At 40.8% G+C, this 20,186-nt stretch overlaps 1 protein-coding gene across 1 annotated transcript in view; it reads right to left on the bottom strand.

Annotated features, from left to right (window-relative positions):
• LOC122803163 (short transient receptor potential channel 2-like) overlaps positions 1 to 20,186 on the bottom strand; it is a 1,104,815-nt gene that overhangs the window by 975,361 nt on the left and 109,268 nt on the right. Inside the window, exon 3 of the mRNA XM_044072780.1 lies at positions 13,876 to 14,033. Within this exon, the coding sequence (XP_043928715.1) occupies positions 13,876 to 14,033 (158 nt within the window). The remainder of the gene's footprint in view (positions 1 to 13,875; positions 14,034 to 20,186) is intronic.

Below are 20,186 nucleotides of genomic sequence, written 5' to 3'. Positions count from 1 at the left end.
AACCTTGATGGAGTAGCTAGCCTCTGCATGAAACAAACTTGTCAAGTATCATACAGGAATTGGACGGTGAAATTCTAGGTTACAGTCAGGACATCACACAGGGCTTTGTCCTAGGCCCATACTTTAGGTAGTATCCTTCAGATGCATCTTTTTCATCTGTGGTATTCTACTGTTATGTATGCGGATTACTTGGGAATGGGTAAACTGATTACATGCGTTATACATAAAGCATGTCTGCAAAAAAAACTTGACTAAATTATCCATTTGGGCTCAGGTAAATAATATGTGGATTAATGTACAAAACTTAGGCATAATGGCTTTGGGAGATATAGATTGAAAGATGAATATTTAATACAACACACAGTGACAAACTGTAGATTAATTTAAGGACCTGGTTATATGAGTAGATCCATCTTTGATCTCTTTTCATCACATCAACCAATTGGTTAATGATCATTATAAAACTATAGGTTGTCGTTGTTATATTAGACTCAAACGAGTATAGGATAACATGGAAACCTTATAAGAAAAAGCATGAGTAAACTGCAAAGAGTACAACACATACTTCTCAAGTCCAGATTTTCACAAATGTCCAGATTTTTGGCTCATATTTTTGGTTTGTTCTTCATAAAATTTGTGGTTTTCTGGCAAATCACTTGGATGATCTCGGGACTGAAGTCACTAAATAATGGCATACATTTGAATTTCAGACTTCAAATCCTTCAGAAAATGTATGCTAACAAACCCTTTAACTCTAGCAACTAAGTTTATAAGAGCAATATTTAAAATGTCCCTATTTTTGAGCCTTTGTCAGGCTTTGTCCAGATTTTGTGTACCAAGAGGGTGAGAGTTATACAACAGGAATATATTAAGGGCACCCATGGATGTGAGAAATTAAGTTATTAGGCTAAAATATATGAACATATACACAGTCATACAGACATTTAAGAGGAGACTATTCATGTATCTAGGACATTTAGAGACAACTACCTCTGGGAAAGTTTGGGATTATCAAAAAGTAGCAGAAAATCAGACAACCTATTCAGAAGATCATATATCAATAAGAGATGCACTAATTGGTTCTCTGAGAAAATAACTGTAGCATAGAATAGACTACCAAAGTATATTAAAGCACGCACTAGTTTAAAGAACAACCTGGACATTTATTATAGGAATAACTGTTTTGATACATTGGCAGGCTAGAAGGGCATTATTGCCAGGCTAGAAGGACATTATTGCCAGTGTCAGAAATATTTGTACGTATGTATGTAAGAAATACAAAAAATCAATGTTAACAGAGCTGAAAAGGGATCCAGACTCGTGGAGGATGCCCAAATGGAAAATTTCTTCCACTTTTTTATACAAACTTTTCTAGTACAAGACTTTTAAGATGATGACAATATATGGAGCAAAGAGGAGGAAAAACTGGGATTCCTGGCCATCACTGGAAGTGGGGGGGTGGGGTCAAGCAGTTTGCTTCATGCCCGATGTCTACATGGTGCTTGCTGGATGGGTGAGAAGTCAAATATGATAACCAGCACCCAAGTGAGGGTGATTCAAGTCCGGCAATAGAAAGGGGAATTATATCTGTCAACGTCAAAAGGAGGTCAATGTGAATCACCCTCAATCGGCACCAGATCACTTTCTGAAGGAACTTTACTTGGATTTATGTTGACCGGGAAACTAAGCGAAATCTCATTTTCAGTGGAGGCCCAAGGAGAAAATCCAAGCAGGTTTATGTGCAGATATTTGTATTGCTTTTATACATTTTTTTACATTAAATTTAAAATACAATATTTTATTTTTATTTATTTTACATTTGTTGACCAGGCTAGTCTAACTGGATACATGTCCATTTTCAGTAGAGGCCCAGGGAGAAAAGCTCCAAGATAGAACAATGAAATTAACAAGATAAATAAGGTAACATTAAACAAGTCATATTTACAATGCATATTACAGGTTATCACAGTAAAATTCAGCAGTGCAGAATACAGGCATAACATAGCATGCTAGTACAATCAAGATGTTCTAGAGGGAGATAGTATTATGGTTAATAAGGAAGGAATTACAGTTAATGAGTAGAAGGGGTAGGAAGAGCAGAGTATTAAGAGACACATAACTAGTCCGGTTTAGTACAGGGGCATAACCAGTGTGTTCTGAGGAACACTTTCAATTCGTTTTTGAAGCATGATAGTGAGGGTAGTGAGGAGAGTTCACTGGGGAGGAGATTCCAGGCTTTTCCAACAATATTAGGAAAGAGGGAGTCGCCAGCCTTGTTGTTTGGTTTAGTGTATGTACTAGAAGTCTATGAGAAGACCTTAAGGATTTCAGGTTTTTATAGGGAGTGATGAGTGTGGCTAGAATAGGAGTTTTGGAAGGTTTGTAACGAGTGTTGTGGGCTATAGATAGTTGATGGAATTTAATCAGATTTTGCAGTTCAAGCCATCCCAGCTGCTTTAAATTAATGCAATGGTGGGTTCTAAATGGGTTTCCTGTAGCAAATCTGGCAATGTTATTGTAGGACATTTCCAATTTGCTAAGATTATTTTTAGACAGATTAGTGAAAATGGGTGAGGCATAAAGAAGTGAAGAGATTAGATGAGTGTGTGCTATAGTGGTTTTAGCTGAAGGTAGGAGGAAGGATTTTATCCTATAGAGAGCAAAGTTTTTTGTTGACAGTTTTTATAGTATTGTTGATATGGATATCAAAGTTCAGATTGTTGTCAATGGTGATACCCAATAGTTTGGTGGTTGGCTTGGGGGATATAATAGTTTTATTGGTAGAGATAACTGAGAAATCAAGAGGAGAGGACTTATTGGTGGGAGAGAAGAGGAGGAGTTTAGTCTTTTTGGGGTTTAGAAGGCATCTATGTGTGAACCATTTCTCAACTGTGTTAAATACTTGTGACTGAAGTTCAGAAGAGGTGGTGGCTAAGCATATCCATGTGGAGTCATCCGCATATTGAATACATGTGGCTTGGGGGATGGCAAGGCAAAGGTCATTAATAAATATGGAAAAAAGTAAAGGTCCTAGGATGGACCCTTGAGGGACACCAAGGTTGACGGGCAGGTGAGAGGAGAGAGACTTGTGCCATAGTACAGCCTGTTGTCTTATCAAGGTATGACTAGAACCACTTTATAGAAGATGTATCCAGTGACAGGGATTTCAGTATTTTGTTGAGAATTTGATGATTTACCACGTCAAAAGCTTTAGACAGGTCAATAAATAGTGCTGAAGAAGGCTTGTTAAGATTGCGTTTTTGTTGATACAATCTGTGATGGAAAGAAGGGCAGTGATAGTGCTATGTGAAGGTCTGAATCCATGTTGACAGTTGGAAAGTAAATTATTTTGAGTTGGATGGTCAAGTAACTGTCGGTGAATACATTTCTCCATGATCTTTGCCAAAGGAGAGAGAAGAGAAGGGCAATGGGGCGGTAGTTGGAGAGTTCAGTGGAGTGTCCACCTTTATGGAGGGAGCTAATATGGGAAATTTTCCATAAACTGGGGATATGACTTTCAGTAATAGTTCTATTGATCAGAACAGAAATGGGATAAGCAATAGCTTTGGCTGATTGTTGTAGGAATTCAGCAGGTAGTTGGTCTGCTGAGGATGAGCATGGTTTTAGTTTCTGTAGAAGGGTTAGAATATATGTTGTTGGGACAGGTTGAATATGAAAAGTACGGGGCAAGGTTGATTTATAGGAAGGTAGAGTGAAGTTATTAGGTGATAGTTGACTAGCTAGTGTTTGTATAGCATTAGTAAAAAAGGTATTGAAAGCATTAGCTGTATTCATTGGATTTTTGTGGTCAGTATTTTGAGAGTCTGGAGTAGTAGATTGACCTGGATGGAGTAGCTGGTTAATGCTAGCCCAAAATCTGTGTGGGTTGTTTTGATTAGCTTGTTGGGATTGTAGGTAGTAGTTTCTTTTATCAGACATTATAGCTTTCTTGGTTTCATTTCTTAGCTGTATGGTAGTTGGTCTATAGGGTTTTTAGTCTTCCTCCATTTTGCCCATTTTTTTTTAAGATTTATTTTGTGTTTGGTTTCTTTTGAAAGCCATGGAACAGATTTGGTTTTAATTCTAATTGATCTGGTTGGAGCATGGTGGTTGAGAATGGCAAGGAAGTTGGAGTTAAAGTAATTAACAGCTTCATCTAAAGGGAGGTTTAGTAAAGGAGACCATTTGCAAGCTCTTAGTTCCATTTGGAATAGTTAGTTCAGGGTTAAAGTACTTTTTAGATCTGATGTTTTTGACAGAAGTTGGAATGGGAGAGTTGATTTTATGTCTGATGATATATGTAAAAAAGTGGTCACTTAAATCATCAGGGAGGGTTCCTGAATCATAAATGTGAAGGGGATGGTTTATGGGAATCCAGTCTAATAAGCTAGATTTCTTGTTAGATGTATTTATTCTGGTGGGGGAGGTAATGGTTTGGAAATACCCATATAGGTTAATATGGTTTGTGGGGAGGCTGCTGCACTAGCAGCTCCAGTCAATGATAGTGTCACCTAGGATTATGGTTTCTTGAGGCAGGTATTGGAAAAGCCAGCAAAGTACGTTTTCCATGGTGGCAGTGTTGTTATCGGGTGGTAGGTATATACAGATAATATAGATGGATTTGGCATTGTTAAGATGAAGTTTGGAGATAAGAAATTCTGCATTGGAGTCTATAGGTGGTTTACAGCTGTGAATGGTTAATTGTAAGCTAGATTTATATAGGATGGCAACCCCACCACCTTTTTTGGATACTCTGTCTAGTCTCAGGATATTATATCCAGGTGGGATGATTTCATTGTCTTTGGTTACAGGTTTTAACCAGGTTTCTGTTAAACAGAGAATATCAAAGGAGTAGATTTCAGTTAGAGCTTGGAGTTGAGTTAATTTATTGTTTATGCTACGTATATTAAGATGAGCAATAGATAGACTCATATGCATTTCATAGGTATACTGGGTATGTATATATAAAACTTAAGTACTACTGACAGTTTCCATAGTTAGTTAAAGGCAACATCCAATAGCAGCAAAAATTAGAAGTATGAACATACAAGAGTGGATGATATAGAGATATTTAAGGACAAAGAATTGGTTAAGAGGGAGGGACAAGCACATGAGACCTGGAGCCTAGTCTGGAATACAGCATCCCTCTGCGACTCTCCCTCATGGGGAATTGGGACAAAGTAGTGGCTGCATTTGATGCTGAATGGGGTAACAAACAAATTGCAGCTAGGGGCCCCAGTTGGCAGCCACCAACTGACTGGGACACCTCTCGTGAGGCAGAAGAATGGACCTGCTCAAGCTGTCTTCTAATAAAGAGGATCCTCGAGGGATATACATTGCAACTAGAAAGCACTGAAAAGACATCACCCACTGCAAAAGTGCAATCACACCTCTGGGAGGGAATCCTGGAACGCTTGCAACACTAGGATGAATGCCCTCATCTCCAGCTCACTTATATGAAGACTGGCCTCTGCTGAAGTCCGCATGCCTTGTACAGTCTTCCCGTCAAAATGCACCCCCATCCCAGAAGGGAAGCATCTATGGTTATCATGGCTACTGGAGAAGGGAGGATCAAGGGGTGGCCTAGAAAAACTACAGTAGAACTTAGCCACTGAACATGCTGTCTGCAGATTCTCGTTAGACTGCCTGCAAAGTGCATGGGTTTATACATCACAAACAACTGTACTGAGAAGGTCCACTAACACCCTTGTATAAAATATGGTAGGAGTTATGGAAGCTGCCATAGAGTCCAAGAGATATAGGATGGATCTCGCAAAGGATTCCGGGTGAGAGAAAACCAAGGAAGTTTACTGGTGTAGAATAATTATTCTGGATTCTGGGAGTTTGGCTATTTGCATGGTGGTATCCAGGTAACAGCCTAAATTCAGACTTTTTCTGGTCGATTGTCATCCCGAAGTGAAGGCATAACTGGAGCATGGAGTAATTGGCTTGGATTAGGAAATCCTTCATTGTAGTGGTTACAAGCCAGTCATCTATTTATAGGAAAACCCAGAACTCTTGCAATTGGACATGAGCTGCAACCACTGCTATGCATTTGCTAAACACCCAAGGTTGGGGGTGGGGGGGTTGCATCAAGACTGAAGGAGTAGTGCCCTGAACTGAAAAATGACCGACTCCCAGATGCAAGAAACCTTCTGGCCTTCCTGGCTATCGTTATGTGATAAGAATCTTGCAGGTCCACCAAGCACATCCAATAGCCCTTCTTTGGAAAAGGTAAACTGGACTGAACTAGGACCACCTGAAATTTTGTCTGCTTTACAAACCAGTTTAGGTGGCTGACGTCTCAATTTTTGTTAGGAACCAAAACTAACCTTAAGGAGACTCTGGACATTAGCTGATCTGGTGGGACGTCCTGATGATTCATTTGTCGAGCAACCTTGCAATTTCTTGAGATGCCTTTCTTTGAGGGGATTGAACATAGGCACCTGGGAATCTTTCAGGAGCACTGGATGGGTTTATTACCAAATGGGCCTCGAAACGCATGGTTCTGCAGGTGACCTCTGCCCCCAAAAGTGACATCCATTGTTGCCCCCCCCTCTGCATGGGGGGGGTTATCTGCTGACGTGGCACATGCAAAACTGAGACTTTCAAAACACATAGCCTATTACCACCCTTTTGGTTCTGGGAGGATGCCCTTTGAGGGGTGAAGTGGATGCAGATGGCAAACAGGGTTTTGCCATCTTGTTCACTTAAGTGTATCCTTAACTTTGGGCCCAAAGAGGGTGGATCTATCGAAAGGAGCATTCAAAAAGGGCATCTTGAAGTTCTCACAACAGAGATGCATCCAGGCACATCGATGTAAAGCAATTTTTGAGCTGTCCACCTTGTTGAACAAAATACGCATGGACACATTAGAAATGGACTGTAGGGTCGCCAACTAAGAATCCATTTTGCAGAATTCTGCAGTCATACCTCTGGAGACAGATTAGGTCAGTTCCTTGCTCAAGTTCCTCTGAAATCTTGTCAAATGTACAAGAGTTCAACATATGAAAAGCAAATGTTTCTGTAGCTTAAGTCCGACTTCTGAATCTGTCCAAAGCCAGAGACTTGCTGTTCTGGGAATGCAAAGAGCAGCTCTCTTCAGGGATCTCTTTTTTAGTGGCTGTCACCACCATGATGGCATCCACTGTGGGCCCCATATTCCATTGGGGTTTGTCTTACAGGATTATGGGCTCCACCACAATTGGCTCATTCCATGCCTGCTGCAACACAAGGTCAATAAGGTCATCAGCTGGGTGGAAATGATCCAAAAAATAGAAGGGCTCACTCCAAAGGCCTTGAGAAATACCAATTCCTCTTTGGAGGAGGAATCAGTGGACCATCCAACCCTTTCCAGATGTAATTTCAGTACGTCCCCAAAGGAAATCTTCCAGGGGAGATATTGGGGACACCCCCCTTCATTGAAATCAGTATCTTTAGTGAAACTCCTGAGGGAAGTCCAAATGCCTCCTTTTACATGTGTACTTCCTGTGACCTTTCACAACAGTGGTATCCAGGGAAGAGTTGAAAGCTTGCCTCGTGAGACTTGTAGAGGCCTAATAAAGCTGGCTGTCTAAGGAGCAGGGTGATGTGGAGGAGGTACAACAGACACTAGAGGGGATTAAGATGGATGTGTATGGACGGGATACCTCCTCAATAGAGAATGACAGCGCCCTTTCAAACGCCTAGAAAGCTGAAGCCAGTCCAAAAGGACTTCAAGGATCTGAGGATCCAACAAGAGACACTTCTTGAGACACAACCTGGTTCTGTTCTGAAGCTGACACCAAGGCCAAACTGTCTAGCACTGAGGAGAGGTAATGGATCAAAGTGTCGATTCCAGTTCCATCCCTCATATACCAAACTCAACTTCATGGCTCAGGTAAGGGCCACTGTCGGAGTCAAAGATAACCACAGTACTGGATCTGACAAAGGCATCCTAGCAAGGAATTCTTGGTTCCAAAACCACCAGATCCAAAAGTCAGATTGGGAAAGAAGAAGAAACCAGAGGAGGGTTGGCAGTGTTGGGAAGCACCCCTCATCTTAATCTGGATCCTCAGGAACGTCCGCAACCTGTCCACATCTGCTTCAGAAAAGCTCCTCAATGACCATACTGATCTACGCAAGGATAATGGCAAAAATGATCTGGAGTACCTGAGTAAGGATCTCTGTCTGTAAAACTGGAAATCGGAGCAGAGGGGTGGTCAGCTCCACGGCAAATCTTGGATCTTCTAACAGAGGAGTCAGAGAGCAGACCTTAATAAGCTTCAAGGGGAGGACAAGATCCAAAGGCTTGGACAGTTTTGGGGTTGGACTCCCATAGGTACATAGATTAATACGAAGCTAATTGCCTTTGCGGGTCATTTTAGGCCTAGCCAATTACCCCATGTGAGAATCAAGCCCTGCACCTTATGTCTGCAAGGTAAACACCTTAACCATTCTACCATCCTCCCAATAAGGTCTGAAGATCTTTTCATGACTCCTTTGCCCTTCTCTGTCCTTCTCCCTCTCTCTCTTTGTCCTTCTCTTTCTATTTTTCTCCTTTCACTTTCTCAAACCAAAGGAGGAACAAGCTGATAAGACAGGGAAAAGGCCTAACAGAACTAATTTGGACTGCTGGTCTGAGAGAGCCTTAGGCACTAAAGAAGAATCCATTATGTGGGTATTTGCAGGGTGATCTCATCTCCACAAGAGGTGCACCTTTTAAAGCCCAAAGTCTTATTGGACATAACTAAAGGTTAAAAAGCAAGACATACCACCACAAAAAAGTAAATAAATAAATATACAAATAATGAAAGCCAAGAAAGGGATTAGACAGCTAAGTAATATTTTGCATTACTTTATTGCCTTCTATTTTGTATATAGTGATGGGTTTCCTTTAATGAGTTTTACTTGTACTCTGCTTTTAGTTACATATTAAAACTAGACAATAAAAGCAGTAGCCGAACTTAACTTCAACAAAATAATAAACAAAGATGGCACGGATCACCCAATGAGAAGACGCACCTTAATCTCTCCAAAACTTTAGACAGTGAGCACTTTCATCACAGTAAGCAAAGCACATGATTGTTTGTGTTTGCGATTGGTTGTTTTTAAAAAAAAAAAACAAGTAGTTTGTCATTATTCAGTCTGAGGAAGTCACTATTTGTGATGAAAGCGCTCACTGTTTAATGTTTTGGAGAGATTAAAGTGCGTCTTGTCTCATTGGGTGATCCGTGCAGTCTTTTGTTTACACATTAAAACTAGGAAAGAGACCACGCCTGTGTCTCTTGTAATTCGCACAAGTTTTCCCCACCCTCCCACTCTTGGTGCTGCTGTGCTCTTAAACTCCTTTCTAGATGCCTGCCCCTTATGTTAATTTAAATATGTATCTCCTTCCCTCTCCTCTTTCTTTGGCTGTTGTAAGCACAAAATGATCATTTTGTGATATCACTCTCAATTATTTTACATTTATTGGCCATCCCACTGTATTCCATAAAACCAGAATACAAATTGCCCACCCCCTTTCAATCTATCTTACTTTTTTAAATTAGTAGCTCTCCTTTAGACAGCTAAAGCTCAACTTACCCCCTGTTTCATATTTAACTGCTTAGTGCACACAGCAGTGCTTAGGATATTAACTCATTTTTTTCCATCTTACCTTTAAAATCTGCAACACCTACTGCAACACCATCAATTAATGGAGAGCCCACATTCTGCCTCTCGGTAGTCATCTTGGGATTAGTGCTTCTGTTTTCTTGGGGTGAGAGAAGGAGCACAGATGCATTATTTCCTGGATACTGCTGATCACTGGAGAGCCAAATAACTGCTTCATATATTCTGCTCCTGGTGAGAGAAGGAGCAGAGTACACAGATTCCTGACTGTTTATGGTTGGGCAGCGAGGGTCTGTGCTTGATTTCGATTGGTCTGGTTGCTATTCAAAGCAACTACCAGGAAAAGGCTACAACAAGCCTACAGACCCTTGCATCATCTGGGACAAGACTGGATCACCAAATAGGCTGTGGACTGCTGCTCATCTTGGGATTGGTGCTAATGTTTTGGCTCTGGTGAGGGAAGAGGCAAAGGAGCATTGTATCCCAGCAGAGTGAAGCTGTGGTGAGACCAGCACTGCTAGTAGCCATGCAGTAGCCATTCATGCGAATCCCCTCTTTTCATCATTCTTGACAAGCTAATTCTTTGTTTTCAGTAAGTACTGCTTAATTTGTTTCTAACTTTAGAATGCTGCCTAACTAAATACTATTAGTTCCACTCAAGTGTCTGGCAGTGCCCTGTATAGACACGACACCTTGAGTGACATTTTTCACATAAAAGTATGATTGACATTTCAGCAATACCTACTTGCACACAGGACAACTAGTTTGCAGCGACAAAGCACTGTCCCCAGAGTTGCAAACTGGATACTCCAGACATTGCTTTATATTTGCACTCCAACTGTCTAATAAAAAGGGTCCGTTGCCATGGATATGAACTCTCTCACTATCTCCGTTATCAGCTTAGTGGATATGGGCATCCTGATGCAATGTAGAAATTGCATGTTTATTGACAACCAGTTAATTCTCAAACTGATGGTGTGTGCCATGTATTTACACAATGTCACTGGAGGCAAAGTTCTCACACAAAAGTACTCCTAATGTCAACAAGGTTGTCAGTAGTACACACGCTGCACCCATCACACACAATTCAAAGCAGACAGACCCACACATGCTGAGGCACTTAAATTTAATCTTCCTAAACCTCAAAGACCTCCTAGACTAAGTACACAACAAATATCCTCAGCAGCCCTGAATGCACTCTTTCAAAATACCCACATCAACACACAGCGCCATATTTCATGGAACCTCTACTTCTAGGCCCATAAGGCAAGCCACCACACAATACAACATTCTGGCCAGTGGAGACTCCATTGCGAGACACACTGATGTCCCTTTCACCAGGCAGGGTAAGGAGAAAGTCACGGTCAGTTGCTTATCAGAGACTAAGATCTGCTACATTACAAACGCAATCAGGTCATTGGATGAAAAGTACCAGTATGACTCACAGTGGTTGTAAATGATCTGAGATATACCTCCCTAGACTATATGAAGAGGCATCAGTAAGATCTCAATGCATGTCCCAGGCTGGTATGAGCCTAGCACGGAGCAGCATTTTACCTTTGCCAAGGATGATGTCACGATATGAACAAAAGATGAATGACTAACAATGGTCTTAGCTTGTGGTGTCATTCTAAGGGGGTGCAATACTTGTCGGCATGGAAGGAGATGGTCAACAGACCACACTGCTTTGCCAGGGATAGTCTGCACTTCTCACCTCTAGGCTTTCTAATATTAGCTAAAACTGTTGTCCCTCATTGTGCCTTTAGGCAATGTAAAACTGAAAGTACTTCTGACACAGCAAATCAAAACCAAGAAAATCTAAAGGTAATAAGGTATTACTTATCAATGCTAGGAGTCTAAACAAAAAACTCCACTCCCTAGAAGCTCTCTTCACCACTGAGAATGCGGACAATTATAAATCAGTGAGACATGGTTTAAAGCGCGGAGAGTACACCTACAGTGCAAGGTTATAATGCTTTCCACACATTTGGACCACCTACTACACAGATAGGGACTAAAGGTGGAAGTGTCTCAATTTACATCAAAAATAAATGTACCTCAAGGCCGGTCAAACAGGACAATGCACTTAAGCTACTCCATGTTCAAATCACCATAGGCAAAATCCAATACCACTTCCTTGCAAGCTATAGGCCCCCCTCTATGACCCTGGAAGCCCATGTCATGTATTTAAACTTATTGGAAACAATCACCATTCAAACCCAATACCATATTCATATGGGTGACTAATTACCCCACTATTACTGGGAATCTTACACAACACCAAACGTACAGACACAGAGATTCCTGGACTTTGTAAACACAAACTCCCTGGACCAGACTGTCAATACACCAACCATGGGTGCAACTATACTGGACTTGGTCCTCACTAATATGAGAGAGTGCTGCACGCCCCCTAGTGTAATGTCTTCCCTGGTAAGATCAGACCACAAAATAAGTTTCCTTTTAAGTAAAAATAAAAACTGGACCCCTCAGCTAACCCTGGAATATTCAGGAACTACCCTAAGGCTACTTTCCTGCTATTAAGTAATACCCTGGAAAAATTAAACCCCGAGAACACTGCTGCCTATGCAGAACTGCTCACAGAAACCCTATGCAAGCATGTTAATAGCTGCATAGAGGTAGGTGTACCCACCAGGAAGTACAGAACTAACAAAAAAAAACAAGCCATGCTGGTTGAATCACAAAATCAATAGGCTGCATAACAGAAGGAAGAAAATCATGACAAAAATTAGGAGTAACAGCACCTAGCAGGATAAAAACACTCTCAAACTAAACAAATAACTCAGAGGGCAAAGTCTACCAAAGTCAAATTTTAGGCAAATTTGGCCTCCCAGGCCAAGGACAACAAGGCATTCTTTAGCTATGTCCGCAACCTCAAGGCATTACACAATTGTGTGCAGAGCTCGTAGCAAATGGAGTCACCTATACTGAGCCATAACATACAGCAAACCTACTGGCTGACAAATTCAGCTCCAACTTTACCTCTCTCTCTCCCTTAACCTTCCCTCAGGAAATACCATCAAATGCAACTCCACCTGCTGTCACTAGGAAAAAGGTTCTTAATGCTCTAAGACTAGGAATCAATGAGCCCAGACCATATCCCTTCTAAATAGCATAAAGCATGACCTACAAGGCCCAATGGAATTGCTATTGAACTGTAGCCTTCAAACAGGCTTAGTTGTGCCTCATGAATGGAGAGCAGCAACAGTCATCCCTCTGCACAGAGGTGGACATCTACAGACCCAAAGGTTTCACTAGTCTTATATGCAGTGCCATGAAAAGAATCATGGAAATTATCAATAATGGTATAATAAGCCTCTAGACACGAGAGCCAACCCAGTTTGGATTCATCAAGAGCAGGTCAAGCCAACCCAACCTGGTGGACTTCTTTGAGAAGGCCACCAAAACAATGGATGAGGGCAAAATGGTTCACACTGCCTACCTAGACCTGGCCACGGCATTTGATACAACACCCCATTCCACCATGGCTGACAAAGTCAAGAGGTTAGGTACAAACCCATACATTACATGGTGGACAGGCAACTGGCTCACAGACTAGACACAGGAAGTTAGAATTGAGGAGTCCACCTCTAGAAAGAAGCCAGTCACAAGTGGAGTTTCTCTGGGATTGGTCCTTGGACCGCTCCTTTTTGGCATTTACTTCTGTGAAGTCAAGGCCAATGTCAATGGTCTCTGGCTGACTAAAATCTGCAGATGAATGCACATCAGGAAGGGCTGACACAAACTGGTGTCAGTGCCGTGGACTAAAACTAAATGCCAAGAAATGCATAACAGGGGTTCCGGCGTGTAGCTCGCAAGACATTTCCCTGCGAGCTACATCGCCGAAACCAAATGGCTGCAGCAGCACTTTGCCATAGTGCAATACGGCTGAAAAGCATAGCCGCTGCAGCTGTAATCTATGGACAGAAATATTATACCTGGTGGCGATCCTTACAGACAGCTGTCTGGCTGTATTCAAGCAAAATAAATAATTCAATAAATACATTCCTTGAATGAGAATAAGGAATGTGTTGCACATCCAGTACGGCTGTCTCTGCTTGAATACAGCCGGACAGCTGTCTGTAAGGATCGCCACCAGGTATAATATTAGTGCAATTAAACTGTTTTCACAATTTATTAAATGTTGCTTGGAGAAGTTTATATTTAATACTTTCACTGTAGACTGAACAGTATTTCCATTAAAATGTGTTAATAAAATGCAATTCCAAGTTCCATAATTACAAGAAGCAACTGATGAATTACCTGATTCGGGTTCAAAGCAGCACATTCACTGCCACCATCTAAAGGGGTACGGATTTGAATAAATGAGAGACCAAACTGTGCATACTTGTTAAAAGGCTGGCTGCAGGTTATTCTGATGCGATCCCACTTTTCTGTCACAGCTGGAGAGAGGAAGTCCCCTATGAAAACACAATAGAATATGTACTTCTTATATTTCTGTTTTAAAAAAAGAAATAAAGAAAAAAAGTAATTAAGCTGTACAGGGAACACAATGTCAAAATGCATGATTCCGAGAATCTGAACTTGAGCACACAACTAGTGAAATACAAGACAGCTGCAGATTAAGGCAGTGCACAGGACCTCTGACAGCTGACAGTGGCTGTAGGAACATATCACTGCACATCCAGTTAATGGTACATTTTAGGTAAGGAAGCAGATATACACACCTGTCCCCATGCCAAGGATAAGTCACATACTGCCAAGAGGCTTATCTCATTAGCCCTGAAGCTTGTAGCTATACTAGAAAAAGTATGCAAAACATTTCTCAGAGAATTGTGGATGTCTAAAATGCAGGCATCATTTCTTACAGTGTGGCCTTTCATGGAGTTTAAAAGGCAGAAATCCATGACAGAGTATCAGCATAACAAAACATACTGAGAACACTAGCATAACTAACATTGCTGGCCCTGTCTGAGGTACCAAACAGGGAGACAGCACCGTTTAAAAGAACTACTGCAGTGGGTACCACACTAGCTAAGCTCTATATGTCACTGTTTAAGAGACCACATGCATCCTTGCAGCTTCTGTAACTAGTGTTCTGACAAACTTACCCCCCAAGCTATGTACTGCAACCTCAATTGTACTGCCACCTTCTTCAGTACTTTCCTTTTGTAAATAAAACCCCACCGGGTCTGACTGGCAATGGGACTAGGAGTCTCATCTGAGATGCCAGCAACCAGGTACAAGTAGCACCCTGGGAGCAAGAGCCATCAAGGGACAAAGAGACAAGCAGGAATGATCAGTTAAATGCAAGGTCTTTCTTGGGGGAGGCAGAAATGGACTACCTGCTACAGAAGTACTATTAAGATAAGCAGGAATCTTCCTCCTCGAGGCGATTTAAGGTGGAGTTAGAAAGGAGCGTGTTGGCATGCTATGACCCAGCTCTGCACTTTAACATCTGTGACACTAAATTCCAGGTGAGCTTAAATATAGGACTCCTCAACAATACATTTTTTCCCAATCGTCTATATACTCCAGTGATAGTTTCAAAAGGTTAATCCATCCCTTACAGACAGGACTATTCCCACAAAAACTGATGGTTTGTGGGAGAGCTGGCAGCCAAATTGACTGGGAAGAGTGTGAAAAAGAGGTGCTACAGAGATTGAAAACAAAGTTGAGCTGGTGTTATTGCTGCAAACAGTAAGGCAGTAAAAATGGACATTTCTGCTTTACTATGCTGCTTTCCTCGTCCAAATCATATATACTTACACATAATTCATGTTCACTGCAGCACAGTGCATGTTATTCAAATATACATTCAAGGTTACCCTCATTAGTAACAAAGTAGTGGCAAGTACACTCAAATTCTTCACCAAAATTTGATTCCATCAGTTCAGCATTAAGAATTAGTTGTCAAGTTATAAAACTAGTGCCTACCAGTCAATTGGTGTAAATCAACACAACAGACTTTCAGGTTTCGAATGTGGTTGTACCATCATGTCATCCACCTAAAAAGCCACAACCAGTCTCATTCCCTCCATTTCTCTTAGAAAGTCTAGTCACAAATAAGTAAAGGCAGAAAGATGCTCTAGTCTATGCAGAAACATGGGTACAGTAACCCTGCTGAGCCAGCAGAAAGGTCTCTGGCAACACAGTATAAGAGAAAGAACGGACACATTAAGCAAGATCCCTTAAAAGTTAAGGCTGCTGTGGGATCAATAGATTACAGAAAAGTAAATAGTTAGAAATGCTATAGTCAGAGAGGAAAGTCTGTACATTTACACAACATCCCCTACAAAAACTCTACTTATCCTACACAAGATGTTCAGGGAATATCTAGATTTCAGTTTGTTTTGTTTCTTTCGGCTTTTCCCGGTTAGGGGTTGCCACAGCAGAACTCTGGTCCGCAAATGATTGGCAGTAGAGTTTTACGTGGTGGCTTGCCGGGCCTAACGCAGAACCTTCAACGAAGGAGCGCCCATTTACGCATGTCGACACACAGAAGACACTAACTGAGAATCGAACGTGCAACGTCTAACTGTGAGGCGACAACGCTACCGCAGCACCACCACCGCAGTAATATCCAGATTTCAGTGTTGAGAAAAAAACAACTAGTATTCTGGAGGGCAATCTCAAAAATTAACACAGCAGAGCTAACTTATCAACATAGGAGCAAAATATCCATCAGTACTGTAAGTGATATGTGCTTGGCTAGTGTTAAAAGTTCTACAAGCGTAGGGAGGGTGGGCATATGCTCCACTACAGGTTTACCCTCTAAATATAGCTCATATTCAGGCATACAGACCTGTAAGATACAGTTTTTATCACTGGTAGAGGTCCTGTGCAGGAAGTGTCACACGGCTATTTTAGTTTTACTAGTAGGAAGTCCTTTTTTGCAGAGGCCTGGAGAGAAATGCTCTACTTACCTACTTTTTCACAGGCAATTAGGAGTTAGCAATAAAAAAGTACTAAACTCTGAGCTATATACAGTTTAACAGCTGATCACCATGTTAAGTGCACTAAATGGTATGTATGCTACAGGCTCGCATATTTAAAAATTCTGCATTTTACAGTTTATTTATAAAAGTCGCACTGAAATATTAGTACACAAACAGCAGATAAGGCATATGCAAGTTTTATCTAACCAACTGTTCACTCAGAGACATGTAAACATGCGAAAAAATATGAGCATTTTATCTTCCATTTGATATGGCTGCATAAGGAGTGGACTTGGCAATAGTGCTGGTACAAAAGCAGGATTGGGGAATGCATCTTCATACAACCTCCACTGCCAAACTCGGGCACTTCACACTGCACCAATGGATAAGTAAGAATTCTGTACCATATGTGGCATAATCTGCTTCACCGCTTTTATCTTTCACTGCCACACCAGCCCAAAAAGAAAGAGTAACTAAAGGCAATTACACATGGGGAAAAAGTGGAACTACTGCAAAAGAATGATACAGGGTGTAATTCAGACCAGCAGGGTGGAACAAATGCCCAATAGGTGGCCAGCTAGACTGCTACCAGAGGTCAACAAAGGTCTCCTAGAACCAAAGCAAAAATTGAACATAGCCATGAAGCTCTCAGAAATTAAATAAGATGCGTGTCCACTGCTCTGAAGGAATAGTTTTTTGTCTGGACCAATCCAAATTTTCTGCAAGACAAAACAACTTGATACTAACTCTTGCTGAATGCAAAGGAGCTATCACCATTTCCTGTTTCTCTTCTCTTAAGTAATGAACATTACACAATAAAGGCTAATCATTATTCAAAAACAAACCTTGATTGGACAGCTCAATCAGCATGCCCATTATAAATTGAGCATATACCAATACAAAAGTCCATCGGGACTTCGCCACAAAAAATTAACAAGCATATACCAATGTATACTTAACAAGAAATAGGACAAAATGTGAAAAAAACAAACAAGTTCTACAAAATGTTATACAGCTGTCAAGTATGCTTACTGGCAATATCATAATCCTATCAGTCAACTATCAACAGATTTGCAGAATGTTCCTGATTTTCCTCATTTCTGCCCTATCTCTTATATTTTTAAGATGCATCACGATTTCTCTGTCATTTTCATTATTTTTGAGTAAAACAGGTAGAACATAACCTGACACAAGGGAGCAAACAAGGCCGCAATACAGAAATGCTGCCTTATCCATTCCATCACTTGTACTAAACTGATGTACTGTACAAGTAAGCAGACGTCTGTACCAAAGCACAGTACATCACTTTGCAAGTCAGACAGCAGAAGAATACTGTACTTCTGTTATATAATCGCATTACTTGAGAGGTAAACCATTTCTTTCTTAATGAATGTTACTGTATTTTTTATTTTGTTTTTAACCAGGAAAGTCCACTGGACTCGTGTCCCTTTTCAGTGGAGGCCAGGGAAGAAAAGCTCCACAAGCAATTGACTAAGAATGCACAATAGATTTATACAATAAGCAAAGATAATAAAAGAAAATTGGTGATATTAATGTTGATAACTGAAAATGCATTACATTCTAGAAGATACATATTTAAACGTATATACTTACAGTTGAATACAGAAGTTGCATATATAATAAAACACTGAATATTTACATAAAATCAAAATGAAGGAAGGCTGCTATCAATGTATTGTGCAGGTGGGGACTATCCTGGAGTAGAACAGGAACACAGCCAAGTAGCATTAAAATGAGTGTTAAGGAAGAAATGGAGGATGCGTGTGCAGGTAGCGAGTTCCATATTTTGGACAAGTAGTTGAGTGGAGCTATTCCCGTTGTATTATTGGCTTTTGTTATTTTAAGAAGGAATTTATTGCCAGATGGAGAGACCTGTTGCAACAGTAGGGCTGATGTAGGTTTTGCAATGAAGGGGTTTTCTCTGGGAGATTGAGAACTTTATGAGCTAGTGTAAGTTGGTTGAAATGTAAGAATTGTGAAAATTCTAGACATTTGAGCTGCTTTAAAGCTATACAGTGGTGTGTTTTTATATGAAGAATCTGAGGCAAACCTAGCAATTGTGTTGTAACATGATTCTAGCTTAGACAGACCAGTCTGAGATTAGTAAGAATAGGGGAGGCACAGAGAAGTGTGGAGATGAGGTGAGTGTGTGCTATGGTTGTATTTGTGTACTTGGTAAGATAGTGTGTTTCTACAGAGGGTACCTAGTTTTTATGCACTTTATTAATGGTATGGGCAATGTGTATATCAAATCTCAAAATTGTCAATCTCAACTCCAAGTAGTTTACTACGAGTTGTGTGAGAGATAATAGTTTTGTTAATGGACAAGATATTAAAGGTGGAGTCTGTGGAGGTAGATCCAGTAGGTTTTAAGATTAGTAGTATTCTTTTGTTAGGATTTAGTATAAGTTGAATATTGGCAAGCCATGTTTCAATTGAGAGGAAGGATAGTTGTGTTAGTGTTTGGATTTCCTGTAATGAAGACATGGCACAGATTAGAGTCGAATCATCTGCGTACTGAATGATCAATGCACAAGGAGTAGCAGTGTATAGGTTGTTAGTATAAAGCAAGAATAGTAGTGGGCCTAGGATGGAGCCTTGAGGTACTCAGAGTGACTGCAGAAAAGGAGAGAGATCTGGGTGCCACATTACTGCTTTCTGGTGGCCTGTTAAACAGCTTTGGAACCATTTTAAGGAAGACTCACTAAGCCCCAGGTTGGAAATTGTTTTGATCAGTTTATATATCTAACCATGTCAAAACCCTTTGACAGGTCAAGAAAGGGACTCACTAAGCCCCAGGCTGGAAAGTGTTTATCAGTTTATACATCTAACCATGTCAAAACCCTTTGACAGGTCAAGAAAGGTAGCCGATAAAATTTGCCATTATTTCTGTAGTTAACAATATTGGTGAAGAACATTAGAGTGGTGGTGGTACTACAAGAGGAATGAAAGCTGTGCTGAGTGAATGACAGGAAAGTGAGCATGCAAGTAAGTCCATGTTTGGGTATGTATGAATCTCTCAAGGATTTTGGCTATGGGTTTTATAGGATAGCTATTGGCCGATAGTGAGGTCTACAGAATTGCCTCCTTTATGGAGAAGGATTATGTGTGTTATTTTCCAAATCTTGGGGACAAGGGCTTCAGTTAAGGATCTATTAATTAGAATGAATATTGGATAGGCTACAGCATCTGCGGCTATTTTTAGAAATTCAGCAGGTAATTTGTCAGATGCTAGTGTCTTCGAATAAAAAAATACCTCAAAGCTTAAGCCTATCAGTGGATACTGTCTGAAAGTGAAATGAGTTGTTGTTTCCAAGTGTTTTAGAGGCTTCTGTGCAGGAGGAGGTTATTAGTACTATTTATTTTGTTGATTAGATAGTGCTAGAAAGTACAGTTGTGTACACTTACCATAAATGTAGATGTTAGAGTGTATTCACTGTTGCAGTTATCACATTTGGGTTATCTGCTTGCAGTAGCCCACAGTCGGCCTGATTATCAAAGTCTTGGGTCCTGCGTCTGTTGCTGTCTCATCTTCCGTGACATCAGGTAAGTCAGGGGTATAAATCATGCAACAGATGCCATTACATCAGTTTTTTGTCCCAGATGTCAGGTGCCCCCCTAATGGGAAGCAATCACACACACACACACACACAC

Source organism: Protopterus annectens, chromosome 5.part1 (assembly GCF_019279795.1).
Source record: "Protopterus annectens isolate FY-2018-M chromosome 5.part1, PAN1.0, whole genome shotgun sequence".
In the NCBI taxonomy this organism is placed as follows: Eukaryota; Metazoa; Chordata; order Ceratodontiformes; family Protopteridae; genus Protopterus; species Protopterus annectens.
Note: the sequence above shows the minus strand (reverse complement) of the source record. Positions and strands in the feature narration are given on the sequence as shown.